The sequence below is a fragment of the Leguminivora glycinivorella genome, chromosome 16, assembly GCF_023078275.1.
Source record: "Leguminivora glycinivorella isolate SPB_JAAS2020 chromosome 16, LegGlyc_1.1, whole genome shotgun sequence".
Taxonomy (NCBI): Eukaryota; Metazoa; Arthropoda; class Insecta; order Lepidoptera; family Tortricidae; genus Leguminivora; species Leguminivora glycinivorella.
Genome location: NC_062986.1, coordinates 10,634,222 through 10,652,514, shown reverse-complemented (window position 1 = coordinate 10,652,514; position 18,293 = coordinate 10,634,222). Strand labels below are relative to the sequence as shown.

General features: G+C 37.2%; 1 protein-coding gene and 1 long non-coding RNA gene across 4 annotated transcripts; both read right to left on the bottom strand.

The window, feature by feature from the left end:
- Nucleotides 1-1,983: 1,983 nt before the first annotated feature.
- Nucleotides 1,984-3,017, bottom strand: LOC125234577. Its single transcript, XR_007178015.1, has 2 exons — nt 2,726-3,017; nt 1,984-2,644 (listed from the first exon to the last, which is right to left on the bottom strand). It is a non-coding gene; the product is annotated as an uncharacterized LOC125234577 (long non-coding RNA).
- Nucleotides 3,018-3,333: 316 nt separating this feature from the next.
- LOC125234575 lies at nt 3,334-18,188 on the bottom strand. 3 transcript variants are annotated; one of them, XM_048140869.1, is made up of 6 exons: nt 18,057-18,188; nt 9,082-9,409; nt 7,697-8,003; nt 5,598-7,619; nt 5,027-5,152; nt 3,334-4,431 (listed from the first exon to the last, which is right to left on the bottom strand). In XM_048140869.1, the coding sequence occupies exons 3-6, from the start codon at nt 7,950-7,952 to the stop codon at nt 3,707-3,709; spliced, it is 3,129 nt and encodes a 1,042-aa protein (XP_047996826.1). In that variant the 5' UTR covers nt 7,953-8,003; nt 9,082-9,409; nt 18,057-18,188; the 3' UTR covers nt 3,334-3,706. The 3 variants fall into 3 exon arrangements, with proteins under 3 accessions (XP_047996826.1, XP_047996827.1, XP_047996825.1); XM_048140870.1 differs by having other exon boundaries at nt 9,082-9,374; nt 18,057-18,177; XM_048140868.1 differs by lacking the exons at nt 9,082-9,409; nt 18,057-18,188 and adding an exon at nt 8,238-8,434.
- Nucleotides 18,189-18,293: the final 105 nt, after the last annotated feature.

The window sequence follows — 18,293 nt, the reverse complement described above, 5'->3', positions numbered from 1 at the left end:
TGAATATGTTTTATTTCAGTTTCCAAAATTGATGCTGTTTTTAGCCCTTATTCAGGTACCAATAGTCAGCTTCCAATATATATGTAATTGTAGCATGATATGACGAACAAATGGCTATCTTGGCTGCTACAAGGCTTGGGTGCTTACTGATATAGGTAGCCCAAAATACGAGTCCCTTAATAATTTACAACTTGTTCATTGCGCTGGAAATACGGAACAACTCAAAAATAGTTACAGATACATATCCAACTATTTTTAGTTACTTATTTCGCGTTTACTGAACTTTAACGCGATGGACAATGACTGGTGAAAGGTCAGTTTGTAATCTGTAACGGTACCTCACTTGAAGTATCATCAAAGTATGGATACTTGGATATTATTAATAATCCACTTTCTGTACTAGGACACGATTTTTTTTTTTTCAAGATAAACAATATTTTGAAACATAATAATCTCATAATGGAGAAGAGATGGCGGGATGATTTGGACGCATTATATCCACGCTGGCAGGATTACGCACTTGACAGGGTTGAGTGGAAGAAGCGAGGGGAGGCCTTTGCCCAGCAGTGGGACACTACACTAGGCTAGTAAAAAAATGCTGACCAGAACTAATTATATGACTACGCGCCATGTTGCGGAATTTTATTAGAACTATTGTCTTTATACTATGTTGAACTACTGTCACCGCATCATACATCAGAATAACAGCCCTCTTGGCAATAGTCATATATTTCTGGTCATTACTTTACATATTCTGTGACAAATAGTGTGTATCACATGGTAGGAAAATAATAAAATTTCCACCTTGGGCGTTAACCCATCCATCACTACGCCCAGGATTTATGAATCCCTCGCTACGCTCAAGTTGCAATCAAAATCCTTCGCTTAGTTCAGGATTCAATATAGCTCTACTTGAGATGATTAACAGCACCCTCTTGACAATGCTCATATGTTACCTACCTACTAGCTTTGCTTGCGGCTTCGTTCGCGTTTAATTCGAAAATTGCGGAATGCTCTATACAAACTTACACCCCCCATATTAGATAAGTGGGGGTGTTAGACAGAGACAATAGCCTTTGTCACTCCATCCCTTCCAACTATCTCCAGTTTAAAAAATCCCGTCAATACGTCGCTGTTTTGCCGTGAATGACGGACAAACAAACAGACACACACACACTTTCCCATTGTAGGTATATATTCAAGGGATTTTATTTCAGTTTTTAGAGTTCCGTACCTCAAAAAGGAAAAACGGAAGCCTTATAAGGATCACTCGCGCGTCTGTCTGTCCATCTGTCACAGCCAATTTTCTCCAAAACTACTGAACCGATTAACTTGAAATTTGGTACACACTATAAAGCCGGTTTGTCAATTTATTCATATTTACAAGTAAATCTCGCCTTAATGGTAACCGACAAAGTGGGACGTGTTACTAAACACACTGACATATGTTAACATATACGGGCATATAATTTAAATTAAGAGATTTCAATTATAGGGGCCACTTTTAGGAGGGTAAAAGTGAAAATTAAAAATCAAACTATATTGTGTCACATATCAAATGAAAGAGCTTTTTATAAGTAATTATTTCAAAAAAAAAATTTAAATCATTTTAATCAAGTAATTTAAGAAAATGGGCAAAAATTACCCGTCCCCCCATTATCGCCGAATCTACTAAGAGTAAAATTTTCAAAGAAATACATGAGATAGCCTTCAATCTATAGATTACAGGAAAACCTATTAGAAATTTACAGTCGAAGTTAGCCGGACTAAAAGAAAAAAACTCAAATTACGAATTTCACTCAAAGGAGTTACTAAATCCCTTGAAATAGTTCGAGTGCGTTTAAATATTACATATAAATTCATGTTTCGTTTTTTTTTTACGAACCCTTGCAACGCGAGTACAACTCCCACTTGGCCGCTTTTTATTCAAAGGATTACTCATAAGTTTACTTTGAATTTATATGAGAAAATAATAAGTCGACGTATGCTTACACATAATTTAATCGACACACATCATAATTTTAAATAAAAACAGTTTTACATTACTTATATTTATGTTATCCCGTTTCATATGCATCATTGAAGCGTATGCTGCGAATATCCGCTCGGTTTCGACAGGTGCATTACCTACATATAACATGATTTACGTTAATTAACCCAAAATAATATTAATAAAATAAAATGGCATATCTTAGTTAAAACATATTTCTAATAATTAATAAAATACAATAGCTCATACTTCAATCCAGGAGACCACCATAACGTATATTACTTAACCGAAAAGCAATTGCTCTTCAGTCCAAAGATATATTACACGCTTCCATTTACTCGGAAAATCTTTTCGTTATCTTAGACTTCAGAAATAAGAGTCAAACACACTCACAAATTGTGAATTATGTTATGTTACAATTTACAATACAAGGTTGTTTTCACTTATGATAACATTGAACCCGCGAATTCATGCCTATTGTCTACAGAAAATAACTTGTACATCAAATAATCTAACTAATGCAGTACAAATATAAGCAATGGTTATATTTACACGAATTTTGATTAAAGTAATTAGTACTGATATCATTAGAATAACTACTACTGACTGAATTACATATGTAGTGCGAAAAGGGTTTCCTTCGTATTTGTCATGCTAGTTCAGTCGATGTCAGTACATCTTGTACCGAGACTGACTGAAATAGCATTACACGTTCGTAAGTTTCCGTAACAATACTAAGGCAAATCTTTTCCCACTACATCTGTACTCATGTTATTTGGAATAAATATTCAAAACTATTTCATATAAGTAAACCCTAGCGAAGTTCTTTCTGATGCTAAAAATACACGAAATTTAATCTACTCGTATTTCAAGTCTACAATTTCCATTCAATGGTCGTAAAAAGGCAGCGCCCTCGGAGGAAATATAGACTGGAGTAGCCTTTCAGTTACTTACCCCTCTGCCAAAAAACTTGAACAAATGTTCATAAAGTCACGTAAATACAATTTCACAATCGATTCATGCTCATTCACAGAATCGCCACGACACATATCACTGGTAATTAAAAATGCCTGCGTGTGCTGTGAACACTTGTAATAAGCGCTCAAATACCTCAAGTTTGCAAAAAGATGGCATAATATTCCATTTGTAAGTAATTTTAATATTGTTATATTACTGTTTTTATTATCTAAATGATAATATTTTTGTCATACGTCATCGAATATCGATTTATGTGATCGAATGCAATCGATTTGAAATTTGTTGGTGGGTAGAAATTACGTCACGAACACTCCCCACGAGACTTCGATTTTTTGCTGTTTAAGAAGTTACCTAATGTGGTTTACAATAGGGTCGATATTTATGTATCAATTTATTCATAAAAAGACGCACTCCCCACGAGACTTCATTTATATATTTTGTAAGAATTAACCTAATTTCAATTAGAATAGAGCATATAATAATATTGACATCGTAATGAGACATTGATCATCATAATGAGCATGTGTTATTTTTTTATCATAATGTGCGTGTGTATTGACAATAATATTTTTTGCATTTGTGAGTACTCCTTTACATGTGTTATTTCCTCACCTCCCGCGAATCTTGGCAGAATTATTTGTACGTAGACGCAACATGAAGGCTACTCCAGTCTATATTTCCTCCGAGGCAGCGCCTTATTAAAACAAAACACTAGTATTACCTAACTGTTCGTGTACCTCACGACTTGGTTGCTCTATTTCTGATTTTGTTATTGACCAGCACATTTTTCGACTTATTGAAAGATATTCTTTTGCTTGGCGTTCGAGATTTTCTTCCACGAGTCATTGTTAGTTCAAATTTGTCAGAATTAAACGAAGATGACAGGTCAATGTTGCGTGATCTCAAAACTTTGCAAATATCAATTTTCATTTGTTCAGCAGGTTTTTGTACTTTAGTAGTTTTACTTTGGCTTGTTGGGGTTTCTACTCGACTTTTAGAGTCATCTGTTAAACTTTCCCCTTTCTTTTTTCTACTCTTTGTGGTTTCGGTTGCTTTAGTCTTATTATTTTCATCCTGTGTTACTTTTTTTTCAGTCTTTTGTTTCTTTTGAACGTTTGTTTTAATCGGTATATTTTCTTTGAGGTCTGAATTATTAGCAGATTCTAACGCGTCTGATAGGTTTATTCGTCTTCTTGTCCTTAGTGACGTGTTTGGTGTGTCATTATTATTTTTAACCATTTTTTCAGGCTGAGAGTTACCATTCAACTTCTTTTTAGGTTTTGCTTGAGATTTATTTGTAGTTTTCTTGCTTTCTTGTTTTTTTGTGATTTTGTCCACGTTCTCCAACACTACTAACGGAATTACTGCTAGAGTTTTGTTCGCTTTCGTAAGTTTCGTCGATGAAGCATGCTGGCTGCCAGGGCCACTTTGCTTGGGATTGGTTCCCTGATTCTGCGTCAAATCTGTAAGTGAACATTTTTACATGAATAAATAATAGTCCCGTATCCTGTGCCCGTATCATATTAAGTTTAGTTATTAGATTCGGACAGTAATCAATTAATAATAATTATTTAACAGTAGGGTCAATACATAGTCCTAAAATGCGTCTAGTTAGTATCTAATGCGCGTATACTTAACAACAAACCAGCCCAGGAGGTGCTGCTACTGAGCGACGTGTGGATCAGATCAGGGGAGAGCGGACGGGCCCAGGCCCCACACAAAACGGCTAATGAGATGGACGGACTAGGTTTAAGGTTTAAAGGCCATTCACCAATCCGTGCCGTACTTACCACAATATCAGTAGACGAAATGCTATATGATATGTCTAAAACGGACGTGGAAGTCTGATGCGATGTGGGTAGCCTAGTTAGCTCACGAATGCGCCAGGAAGGCAACTACAGAAGAAGGACGGCGTGTTGTAAAATCCAGATTATTATACATGTAGATGATTCAATTCAATTTTTCCCCTCTGCCCGGCTGCCCTCACCCACTTCTATCCTCAAATCTTCTCATTTTCGTGCAGAACAGAAGGACATCTTTATACATAGTAATGTTTACCTGCATGGTGATAAGGTAGCGAGGGGGGCGCGTGTCGGCGCGCGGCGGTCTCGTGGTCGCTGTCGTCCGTGTCCCAGAAGGCGTCGATGCGGCTGCTACGGCTCAGCATCACCCTCATGGCGGGACCTACGTCAAGCAAGACATCAATAAATATTATAATAGAAATCCTTACACAAATTGTCCCACGTTAAGCTCAAGAAGGCTTGTGTTATGGGTACTCAGACAATGATAAATAATATACTAATACTTATACATAGAAAACTGTCCTAATCACACAAATAAATGCCCTTACCGAGATTACATGGATTAAGAATACTATACGTTATACTACTGATTTTGTGCAAATGCATTTACGAAAATGCATTCTTATGATATGCTTTAGCGTTTATAAAAGTATAAGAAGAATCGCGTTTCGTAAGGATATGTTTGTGTAATTCAATAAATCAAATCAAATCAAAATAGTTTATTTAACAAACACTTATTACTAGATTTGCGATACATGTCTATCAGACTCCAAACTATATAATATATAATATATAATTTAAATAAAAAAAAATATATATATACTTACAAACTTTCACAGGAGTATCCATTCTGGGAGCAGCTTGAACCATTGTGTTGTCTATCTTATTTATATTATTTACATTTTGCTTATTATCTAGGTCTCCATATTTTTTGTTACTCAAGGGATTCCTGCTGACATCTTTGCTATTTAACAGTTTTCCATCATCTTTGACAATTTTATTTTTTGTAAGCTTCAGTACATTAATATCTTTGACATTTGTGTTATGTGCTGTTGTTATATTGCCAATATCTTTAAAAAATTTGTTATTTGCCAGTTTCATATCACCTGCACCTTTAACAATTTTGTTAGTTTGTTTACTTTGCTTATCTTTGGAATTTTTTTTATTGGTGGTTTTTATATTACCAACACCCATATTATCATTTGCATTAGCATGGTTTTTGACATGTCTATCAATTTGAGACTTGGTGTTCCCTACATTCCTACTTTTTACGCTATGTCTTTCACCAAGATCTTTGACATTTTTGTTATTTATTGAATTTGCATTATCTTCAGCTTTCTTGGTTTCAGGTTTATTGGAAACATTTTTTATTGGTTCATTTTTATTGTTTTTGGAGGCATGTTTTTCCTGTGGTTTACTCTTTGTACCATCCATGCCAACTCTGAATATTTCATCATCTGTGTAAGTTTCACTGACACTGTCATTATTACATGTTGATATAATTGAAGTAATGTCCCATTTGTCTTCGCCATTTTTAGTTCCACTAACCCTTGGTTTGGTGGTGTTAGCAGTTATAGTTGAATTAACTTGGTTTGGAGGGACAATCTTATGAATCAAATCTAAGAGATTATCGTCATCCTGATTAACATCACGACTTAAAAGTGACTGGCTGGTGACCAATTTCCTTGTCTTATGTTTCTCTCTAGACAATGCACTATAGATATTGCCTTGTGGACTGTCTGCACTACCACTATCAAAGCTATTATTTTTTCTCTCTGTGACATCAAGTGTCTGGGTAAACAGTTTTCTTTTCATAAAGCTGGGCCTCATGGACATGTCACTGGTAGTCAGCTCCGAGTTCTCTTGCTGTTCAGGTTCTGCCTGTGGCTCTGGGCTTGGAGCTTGAACTGACTGGGATTGTGCAATTTCTTTCTCCTGAATACTACAGAGTAGGTCTGGAGCACCAGAAGATTTAGAAATCAATTTCTCCTTAGGCTTAGCAGGGACAGACTTCTTAACGGGAAATTGTGGCTTTACAAATTCAAACTCATTTAAATCCTTATTTAGGTTTTGTGTTTTCTTCTTTGTTTTCTCATTACTTGAACAAGTTTTTGGTTTCTTTGTAGTAGGATTTGGTATTTCACCTAAGTTATCAGCTTTTCTCTTTCCAGTTTTCTTTGCCACTGTTTTTTGTTTTTCTGTTGTGTCAAGGAAAATGTTATCATTTTCATCACTCAGTTCATCAATCTGATCTCTTTGTACATTCATCTTTTTGTTAGCAAACCCTGCCTGTGGGAACTGATTGCTTCTAACTTGCTGTTGCTCTTCATAAAATGTGGACCTGTTAAACTTTTGAGATGGGAATTGAAATCCACCCCTGAACCTGTCTCTTTGAGACATCATAGTCATATTTTGCATGCTTTTAGTAGAACATATGGAGGCATTAAGAGTATTTCTTTGCATGGAGGACATATTTGCTTGGCTACTCGCATACCTTTGAGAGGTGAAGGTATTTTTAAGACCAAACATTGTATTATTCTGGGGGTACAAAGTATTCTCATTTTGGGGTAGACCATTTCTTTCTGAGAACTGTCTCCAACTGTAACCTGTCCGTGATGACACACAGTCATCATTGCTCATTGATGAGCTGGATGCTTGCTCACTATCATCTTCATACCTGGTTTTGAAATTCTTTAAGGACTTCTGCATTTTTCGTCTCTTCTGAGCTTTTTTCCTATATTGAAGATTTCTGTTTACTGCATGCTTAATCATTTTCCATTCATCTTCAGTAAAACACTTCATTGTATCAATACAAGATTTGATTGTATCTGCCCGACTGGCTGTTGAATCTAAAAAAAAATATTTATTTATTTACTTTATTATTGTCTATTTATTTCCTTTTAGCTAAAGTTCAATAAATTCTTACCAATACTTCTCATTGAGACCGGTGATACTGCTCTGTCATTGCACACTGATCGTTGGGAAAAGCCTCTCGAATAGAAAGGTTGGTGGAAATTTCGTGGCTGCAAATCACTGCGGACAGAACCAGTGGGAGAAGTGTCCCTTCTATAGTACAGACTTCGTTGGCTGCTGGCCACTGATGCTGCAGAACTTTGCTTTTCAAAATTGCGTGGCAAATTTAAGGTAGAAGAGAACAGGTTGGGGCGAAAACTTGTGTCCATGGTGTAGTTCCTGTTGGTAAAGTTAGTGTTTGGCCCTTTGGCAGAAACAATCTAAAAAAAGAAAAACACATTCTCATAAAAGAGTATTCATTTAGTATTGGTGCTGTTTGTAATAAGGAATAGACAATATCCAGTTTTATTTAAATGTTTTTGTAATAGTCAAATCGCATTATACTATAAAATTCAATCTCGTTATGGACTTTCCAAGGTCCTCATAATATCGAAAGTCATTAGAACATTACATATATGTATAAAATACAGATTAGTTGCTAAATAAATACTAACCATTTTGGAGCCTTGAAACTTAAAAACATTTGTATTTCTTTCCATCATTAGTTTATCAGTCAGTCCACAGTAAAGTAGTATACTCAATGTTTGAACTAATACTTGTACTTTTTAAGGAAATATCCACATTCCAGTTTGTAAACAGAGCTAACACAAATTCTTGAGCAAACCATGTTCTCACAATTATCAAACAGTAAGACAGTAACGAATTTCTGTTTGAAGCTTTTTTTTTTTTTTTTTTTTTATTGGCTTCCAAATGATTTGCCAGTGTCATGTCGATTTTTTAATTAAATAAATTTTGTTCGAAGTAATAGCTATCAATCCATTTTGATAAATTTAATCAGTTCTAAAATTTAGTGGGGTTAGTTAGAGTTAGATGACAACGAAACACAACTACTGGATTAGTAATATTAGACATTGAGAAGAAATAGAAAGCAAAAAAAAAATTGTATTAACATGTAATATAACAATAAAAATTAAAATTTTAAGTTATTAAGCTTACAGAAAGAAGTGAGGGCCATAAGGATGTCCCTATCCTTAACATGGATTAACTCCAAAATATGAGTGGGGAAAGAGACTTTGAGTTTTAAAAGATCCTCAAAAAAGCTGTCATGGTTATATAATGGACACGCAAAAAATATGTGATTAAGGTCTCCGTCGTCCAATCCACACTCACATAAAGAAGAATCCCTAATATGTATTTTCTTCAAGTGAACAGGGGAACAGCAATGGCCAAGCCTCAATCTAATAATAACAGAACAAAACTGTTTTTCAATATAAATTTTGGAGAACCAGGGTTTTCTGGATACAGTAGGTTGCACAAGAAAATAATGTTTTGACTTACCCCGATTGGAGGCAGTCCAGTCAGCAGCCCAAGCCCGGGTTAGCATCCTGGCCGCCAGAGGAACCAAATCATGACAGTAGTTTCTAAACGGGACCTTGTCACCGCATACTATGGCCTCCTTGGCGATCCCGTCGGCCCACTCGTTTCCTGAGACCCCCGAGTGACCTGGGATCCAAGCTAAGGCAACCTCAAACCCCATCTCTCTGCATCTTATAAGGTTTTCCTTAATTTGGTATATGATAGGATTGTGGAAGCGAACCGCGAAAGGATTCATTAGCAATGCTTGAAGACAGCTACGGGAATCCGAGAAAATTATAGTCTTCCGTAACTTAAACAATAAAATATATTTTACACTCTCCAATACACCAATACATTCCCCAGTAAAAACTGATGTCTCAGGAGGGCACTTAATTTTCTGAACAATATCATACTGGGAGTGATAAAGACCTAGACCAGTATATTGTGTTCCAATCACGCCACTCGAGGGAAAGGATCTGGGACATGTAATCATCGGCATGTGGGTCATCACGACAAATGTCAAAATTTAGGATAACACGAGGTTGGTGTATAATAACCTCATAGTCAAATTCAAACAGAGGAAGCCGAGAGGAATGAAAAACTGGGTCTCTTATAGACTGAAATTTTGCTAGACTATTCACAAGACATGGTAGTTTATCATGGCAGTTCGAGACCGAAACTGCTTTTAGTTTAGGTCATATAAGCGATGGATAATGGGATGATATGAAAATTGTAGGGATCTAAATAAGTAACTGTCGGCCAGAAATTGGCGGCGCAAATTAAGAGGTGGTTCGGCGCATTCCACCTGCATGGCCTTGATAGGGGAAGATCTCATAGCACCCAGGATAATTCGTAAAGCTCTTGATTGTATTCTATCTAACTGAGTCAACCCGGCTTTGTTTGCAGGCACCAATAAGTGGGTGCCATAATCTAAAATACTGCGTACAGTGGCATTGTATACCAGTCTAAGAGAAATAGGATGAGCACCCCACCAAACTCCTGAAAGACATCTGAGAGTGTTAAGCCCACGTTCGCACTTTTTAATTAGGAATTCAAAGTGCAAAGACCCACTTAATTTTGAATCAAGTATAACCCCCAAAAATTTATGAGAAGAACGGACAGGGATTTTGTCTTCATTGATTGTTAAATTAATGTTTGGCAGAACTAATTTTCGACTATAAATGACTGCACAACTTTTGGCGGGAGAAAGAGACAAACCATGTGTGAAGAGCCAGTTGTTTAAAGACATGAGGGAGTTATTCATGAATGCACAGGCTGTACTTATGTCTTTATTTGAAGAATAAACTAGCAAGTCATCAGCATACTGAAGCACCTGGCAGTCTGAGACGCACTCCTCTAAGTCATGTGTGTATATATTGTATAACAAGGGGCTCAACACAGAGCCCTGAGGTAGTCCGCGCCAGATCAGTCGTGAAGGGTGAATTTGGGGATCTTTACCCCGAAAGATGATTTGTCTTTCAGAGAGGAGGTTACCTATAAGGCAGGCCAGCCTCACCGGGATTCTCAGCTTGCGGAATTTTTCCCTGAGAATAGGGAGCTGGACATTATCATAGATTTTTTTTTTTCATTCGCGCTTTGGTAAATCTGTGTATTATTTTGTGCGTGTTAATTTAAAAAGACATCAGACAACAATTGTGGTAAAATAAATATAGCAGCAATATATGAGATGGCGCTAGCTGTCACGGTTAACATCGACTCTGTATTGAATTTACGTTTAAAAATGTGTGTCCGCGATTTTCTAAACAAAAACTAAACAAAAAGGACCATTATACGCCAATACAACGTATAAAATAAAAGTGTCGACGGAATATATGTATCAAGTGCGAAAAACTATATAGAAAACAAGATAACATCAGTGCCGCTTTTGTGGAAAAAACATTATTATTTAAAGTGAAAGTGCGATTACTCTATGACACACTGTCATAGCTAACGAACTGAATACTGTGCCGTGAAATTAAAGGATATAATTTCTTTAAAAACGCAATTATTATCAAGACAAAGGATTATAAACTGTAAATTAACGGCTGTTTGTGGCGCCATCTAGTGGAGAGTAGAACAACTACAGTAATCTGCTTTACCGATATCTTATGTCAGAGTAACTTCGTCTGATGCCAACAGGTGTCGCTACTAGATACGTACAATTGTAGTACCATTACTTGCCGCTCGTTTACGGTAATACATAGCGCATGCTGATTAGTTCCGCTATTGGCCGCAGGGGCTACTAGAAAAAAATATTAAAATATATTACTGCGTAACATAAAAAATACAAAATGAGATGCGTGGCTTGCCCAAACCCTCTAGCAGAAAACGAGACGTTATCCTGCGTCGGCTGCAGAGACAAATATCACTACCAATGTCTACTGATCACGACTGCTACTTTTAGAGAAAAACAACATGAGCTTAAAAGTTCATGGCGCTGCCAGTCGTGCCTAAATGTTACGTCGAGAAGGAAATACGACCACACACCAGTACGGAGAACTTTAGACACGACCACCATGGACGACACAGACATGTCAGTGGACGGCATAGCAATGGAAGAACTGGAACAAGCACCAAGAAATACGAACTCGGAAGGCTCTCCCCAAGCAAATAGTACAAACGCTACTCTAGAGCAAATAAGTAAGCTTCTGGATACAAAACTGTCACAAAACAACAAAATTTTAGACTCAAAATTAGCGGAAAGCAATCGGATTTTGGACTCAAAACTGTCGGAACATAATAAAATAATTAAAATAATGATCCAAACGGAAATCAATCAAGCAATTAAAAATGTGACACTGGAATTCACACATACTAACAGTACTATGCAGATGCAGCAAAAAAACTTGGCGCAACAACTGGACAGCACTAAGGAAAAAATAACAACTCTTCAACAGCTAAACGAAAAACTCCAATCGGAATTGAAGGAGCTACAGAATCTAGTTGAGAACTCGACTGCTAATACCTCATGCCATGACCAGCGAAAAATAGTTCTACACGGACTAGATGAACATTACAGAGAAAATGAATCAGATGTATGTTTCCGTATTAGCAATTTATTCGTTGATATTTTAAATATCGATATAAATGGCTATATTGAATCGGTGAAGAGGATCGGAAAACCAGGGTCACGCCGTCGCCCTATAATTATAGAACTTATAAGCAGCCGAATGAAAAGATACCTAATTGAAAATGCTTTCCAATTCAAAAACAGCGGGTATGCTGTATCGGACGTTATGAGTAAAGAAGAATTAATGAAAAGACATCAACTAAAAGTATACATGTTAAACGCACGACGCGAAGGTAAGCACGCTATTATCAAAAACAACCGGTTATTTATAAACGGCGAGGAAAAAATCCCTCCGCCGACCAATTGTGAAGAAATACCAAAACCAGTAAATGACAATAATACATTAAGCTCGGTGGACAACATACAAACACAAAAAGGCCAAGTGCACGTCGTGTATGAGCAACCATCGGCCCGCCAGGACAACATACATCAAACAACGTCGACCTCTAATAATGTGAACCAGGATTATGAAATCCATAACCAGTCCTTTCGTGACTCTACATCAACCTCGTGAAAATCTACCAAAGGCTGGAAAACAAAAACAAAAACTAATCGACGAATCAACATCATCATCGAACAAAGGCCTGTCAATCTTATACCAAAATATAAGAAGCATCAAAAATAAGCTGCCAGAGTTTGAAGCTTTAACTGAAATTAATGATAAAACTATAAACCAACCCCAAGAAATAGCTAACATGTTTAATGAATTCTTTATATCCGTGGGAAAAATAGAACCAAATAAAATACCAAAAGGGCGCCCGGTGATTGAACCTTTGAATAACTCAATGTATTTATATCCAACAAATGAACGGGAAATTGACAAGATAATTACAAAACTTAAGAACAAAATTACATCTGGTTTTGATGAGATACCCCCGACCCTAGTAAAGTACTGTAAACGTGAACTAACAGGTCCCCTTTCAGATTTAATTAATCAGTCATTTAGAGAGGGCATTTTTCCAGAGTTACTAAAAATCTCAATAATAAAACCCAAACCTAAAATGAAAAATGCAAACCATCCTCAGCAGTATCGACCCATAGCGTTATTATCTACTTTTTCAAAAGTTTTTGAACAGGCAATGGCACAACGTTTAAATTCATTTTGTGAGAAATTTAAAATATACGATAACCGCCAGAATGGATTCAGAAAGAAAAGGTCAACAGTAACAGCTCTTTATGACTTCATAAGTGAAGTTCTGAGAGTAATAGATGATCGGAAATATGCTGTGGCTATGATGTTGGATATGAGCAAGGCATATGATAGAGTGTCACATGATATTCTTAGACAAAAGCTTAATGGTATAGGTGTCCGTGGGATAGCTCTAAATTGGTTTGCCTCGTATTTGAAAAGTAGAGTTCAATATGTAGAAATTGACCATCATGACTTAAAAGATAATTGTATGATTAAAATTAGGTCTGAAAAATTGTATGTACAAAATTCTATTCCACAGGGCAGTGTTTTGGGCTGTCTCCTGTTCGTAATTTATATCAATGATTTGCCAAAGATATTAGGTAACAAAGCCGTTCTATACGCCGACGACATATCCTTAATTTTCCCGTGCAACGATAGTGAGGAACTAAAGAATAAACTGTATAAATCATTGGAACTAATATTAGACTGGCTTAAAGATCATAACCTCGAATTAAACATCTCTAAAACAAAAATCATGCAGATAAAACCCTGGCAAAAGCCACAAATTGATATGAACCTATCCTACAATAATGAACCACTGGAAGTTGCTGAGTCATGTTCTCTACTGGGAGTGGAAATAGATTCTAGTGTAAATTGGAAGGCACATGTTGATAAAGTATCGATGAAAATATCAAAATTTACATATGCTCTATCCCATTTAAAGAAATGTACAAACTTAAAAGCTGCAACTAACGCCTACTATGCCTATGCCCATTCTTGGTTATCATATGGAATTATCCTATGGGGGAATAGCACAAATGTAGAGTCACTATTCCTGTTACAAAAAAGGTGCATAAGAATATTAGCAAATATAAATGAAGAAGAGAGTTGCCTGCCTTATTTCAAAAAAATGAATATTTTAACACTTACCTCTTTGTATATTTTCGAATTATGTAAGTTTGTTAAAAAACAAAATCAATTATTTGAGCGTACACGAGACAATTTTCCCAGAAATCAAAACCTAAGGAAAAGAAATAAACTAGCAAGTACTTTTACAAACTTAAAAATAGTAAATTCTGGACCGTATCATATGGCAGTAACAGTGTACAACAACATTCCTTTAGAACTCAAACAGATAGAGAAAGAGTCAATATTCTATTCGAAACTCAAAAAGTTTCTGATTGAAAACTCTTTTTATAATATAAAGGAGTATCTTACTAATACGTTTTAATATTTTACTGTGTGCTAGTTTTTAAGACCTAGTCTGTAAGTACTTACATTGCTGTGCCCTAACGGGGTTTATGCTGGAACTTAAATATGTGTTATAAAATCTTGTAAAACCCATAAAAGCAATAAATGAATTATGAATTATGAATTATGAATTATAGGCATCCTCGACATCTAGGAAAACAGCGACTACCGAAGCTCCTTTTGAAAATGCGAGGCGAATGTCGGATGTGAAAATGGCCAGACTGTCCGTTGTACTTTTTCCCTTTCTAAATCCGAACTGCGAATTTCCTAACATATCTCGACTTTCCACATACCACTCTAACCTGTTTTTAATCAAGTGCTCTAGAATCTTTGTTAGAACTGACGATAATGCTATGGGGCGATACGACCGAGGGTCGTTAGGATCTTTACCGGGTTTAAGTATGGGCATGATCAGTTGGGATTTCCACGATGTGGGAGGATGGCCGGAAAGTACAATGCAGTTAATCAAATCGAGGAAATATTTAAGGAATGAATCTCCTGCTTTGGCTATAAATGAATTTGGAATTCCGTCTAGTCCCGGGGCGGAGTCTTTGACTGCTTTTAGAACGTTTTTTAGCTCCAACATGGTGAATAATTGATCCAAGGCATCAGTCGATTGGTTATTAAGCAGTCCAATGGGAGAATCAAGGACTCCAGGGACATAAGGAGGAGCGATTCTATCTAGAAAAGATTCAGCCCATTGCAAAGAAGTGGGAAAAGGACAGTTATTAGGGTTACCTGATTTTCTAAATTTTCGTATATTGTTCCATACTATTGCATCAGGAGTAGAAGGACTTAAAGCCGAACAAAAGGATTTCCATCCCTCAGCCTTCTTATTACTGAGCAATGTTTTTGTGTCTGCCATAGCCTTAGTCAAAACATTGAAATTCTCGGTCGACATATTTGAGGCATATGACCGTTCTGCTGCCTTTCTACTCCTGACAGCTATAGTACACTCTTTGTCCCACCAGGGAGGGGAAGCCAATTTACCTTTGGCTACATTTTTAAGAGGGAAAACCTTATCTGCAGACGTTTTTATAGCTAAGATTAGAGCATCTGAACAAATATCTATGGAATTTAGAGTGATATGAGGCAAGTCCTTAGATTCAACTTCTAGAGCTTTTTTGTACGAATCCCAATCCGCTCCGTTGATATTATATTTTAATAGAGGTCTATTTTCCGTAGGTTTTTTAGTGGTTCCTAGAGGAAGACTTAATAAAATAGGGAAGTGATCGCTTCCGTGTGTACTATCCAAGACCGACCAAGTTATACGAGACGCGAGAATTGGAGATGACAGAGATAAATCCACTGCACTAGTTGCGTGATTAGGGAGAGAACGTAGCGTAGGTGCACCAGTATTCAGTAGGCATAAGTTGCATTTGTCCATGATATCTAACAAAAAAGTATCACCTAGACCGTCGTCTTTCTTATCGCATCCCCACAAAGTATGATGGATATTAAGGTCTCCAAGAATCATAACGGGCTGGGGAAGGGATTCTATTAGCTTTCTCAGTAGCTTTAAAATATGAGGGGAAGGATCCGGTATATATAAAGATAAAAAGGTAATACCTTCTAGGCGGGCACAAGTGGAATGAAAAAGAGGACTATTATTAGGTAAAGGAATTTTCTGGAAAGGAATATGGTCTCTAATGAACAAGGCGCATCCAGCTCGGCCATCTGCGCGACAGTCCATTAGAGAACAGAAACTTGGGATTTTAAAAGTTGAGTTGTCTTTGAGCCATATTTCTGATATGGCTAAAATTATAGGGTTGAATTTGTTGACCAAGAAGAGTAATTCATGTTTTTTATTAGAGATACTACGGCAATTCCATTGAAGAACTGTTTGATCCATAATGTGATGTAATCAGAGATGAAATAATAGGCGCAACGTGGGACAGCAGAGAAGGGTTTACGGGGGTGGCCGGAGAAAATATTTTAATAAAAGAAGTGATCAAAGTTATAATATCAGAAATTAAATTGTTTTCTTTGTGTTGTTGTTGGTCAGGATAGACGGGTCTAGACTCAACTACGGGGTCCCTAGTCAAAGCCTCGTGGGCCTTTCTGTCGTACCCTTTAGCAAGCCGAGGTGGTGGGCGAGGCTGCCGAAATACAGTTTTTACATATGATTGAGTGACTGGAGATTGTGGGGATGAAGCCGTCACATTTGCGTACGACTTACTTCTGACCTTGGAGTGCTGGTTAGACGCCTCATTATAAGAAATATTTTCATCAGCCATGGTTTTCTTGATATTTAACTGTCTAATATATTCGGGACATGATTTGCTGTTCGCCCTATGTCCTGCCCCCAATCCCTGAGGGCAATTACAGCACAAAGCTCCAGAATCATCTTCAACGTCACATGTGTCCCCAGTGTGGGACCCTGCACAACGGAAACAACGGGGGAGCGACCTACATTTTTCCTTAGTGTGCCCAAAACGACAGCATTTGAAACACTGAATTGTAGGGTATTGATACTGCTCTACTATTAATGAATTTAAGCACAAGTATACTCTTTTTGGCAAAGTTTGCCCGTCAAAAGTTATTATCACTGTTTCAGACGGTAACCATACGTAAGAACCATCAGGTTTGGTCTTTTTATAATTTAGACGTCTAATTTTAATGGGAGTGGCTCCCCCCGAATTGGCTGGCACCTGAATGTTCGTCAACACCTCTTCAGGCGTCCAGTCAGCCGGGACTCCACGTACCAGCCCCATTCTCGTAACATTAAATGTCGGAACAAACGCTTTGTACTTGTTTTGAGTTAAAGTGGGTGATTCTATGAATTGGTTGGCATCCTCTGCTGAATGGAAACTCAGAGAAGCACGGTTACGTCCGATTTTCTTAATGGAGCCCGCCACTATATTTGGGAACTCCCTTATCCTATCTTGAACGAAACGACCAAAAGCTACCGGGTGCAAGGAAATTCCCGAGTCCGGGGCTGACTCAATTCTTTGAACATGGACTACATAAGGTCCCTGGTCCCTATCTGTATATTTGTCACGACCTATTTGGGTAAAAAGAGTACTAGGGGTCTGCGTCTGAGTCTGCGTCACATTCTCCTGCGGGTCGATTATCAAATGTGCCGGCGGAGTTGCAGTCTGAGATTCGGCTTGCGATTGCTGTCCTGGGGGTATCTGTGTATCTGAATTACTCAAATGGCTTGACTGATCAGATCGGCTCCCAGACGGACTGGGAGACCTCGAGCGGGATGCATTATTTTTTTTATGATTATCCTGCCGTTCTCGTTCCTTACGTTTCTCTAAATCACGTTTCTTTTTTCTGCCCATGACTGTAGAGAAAACTGTAGCATGTGCCTGCGACCTTTCAAAATCCTCGTGTTGGGACAAAGTGAATTTACTAAAGTTCACTAAGCTACAATTTTCATCGTCAGGATCATCCAAACCAGCACCCTCCTCCATGAGGATGCTGATTTGGTAACCCGAAACTACCCTCTTATTACTATGATTACTAAACTACTTCTAATCACAAACACAAAACACTTACCGCTACGCCAGACACTATCAAAATGGATTATCAACAGTAATTAATGCAATTTAATCAGAATCGCTTCCAAAAACTACAAAAAACTACAATTATTTTTAACGATCAACCACCCGCTATCGACACTCAACCGCCAATCTCACGCAATTCACTCTGTCTGTTTGAAGCTTTGAATGAAGTGTGTGTGTTTGGCATTTGCGTTGATTAGAGATGTGCAAAACAAAAATGTACCGGTTTTTT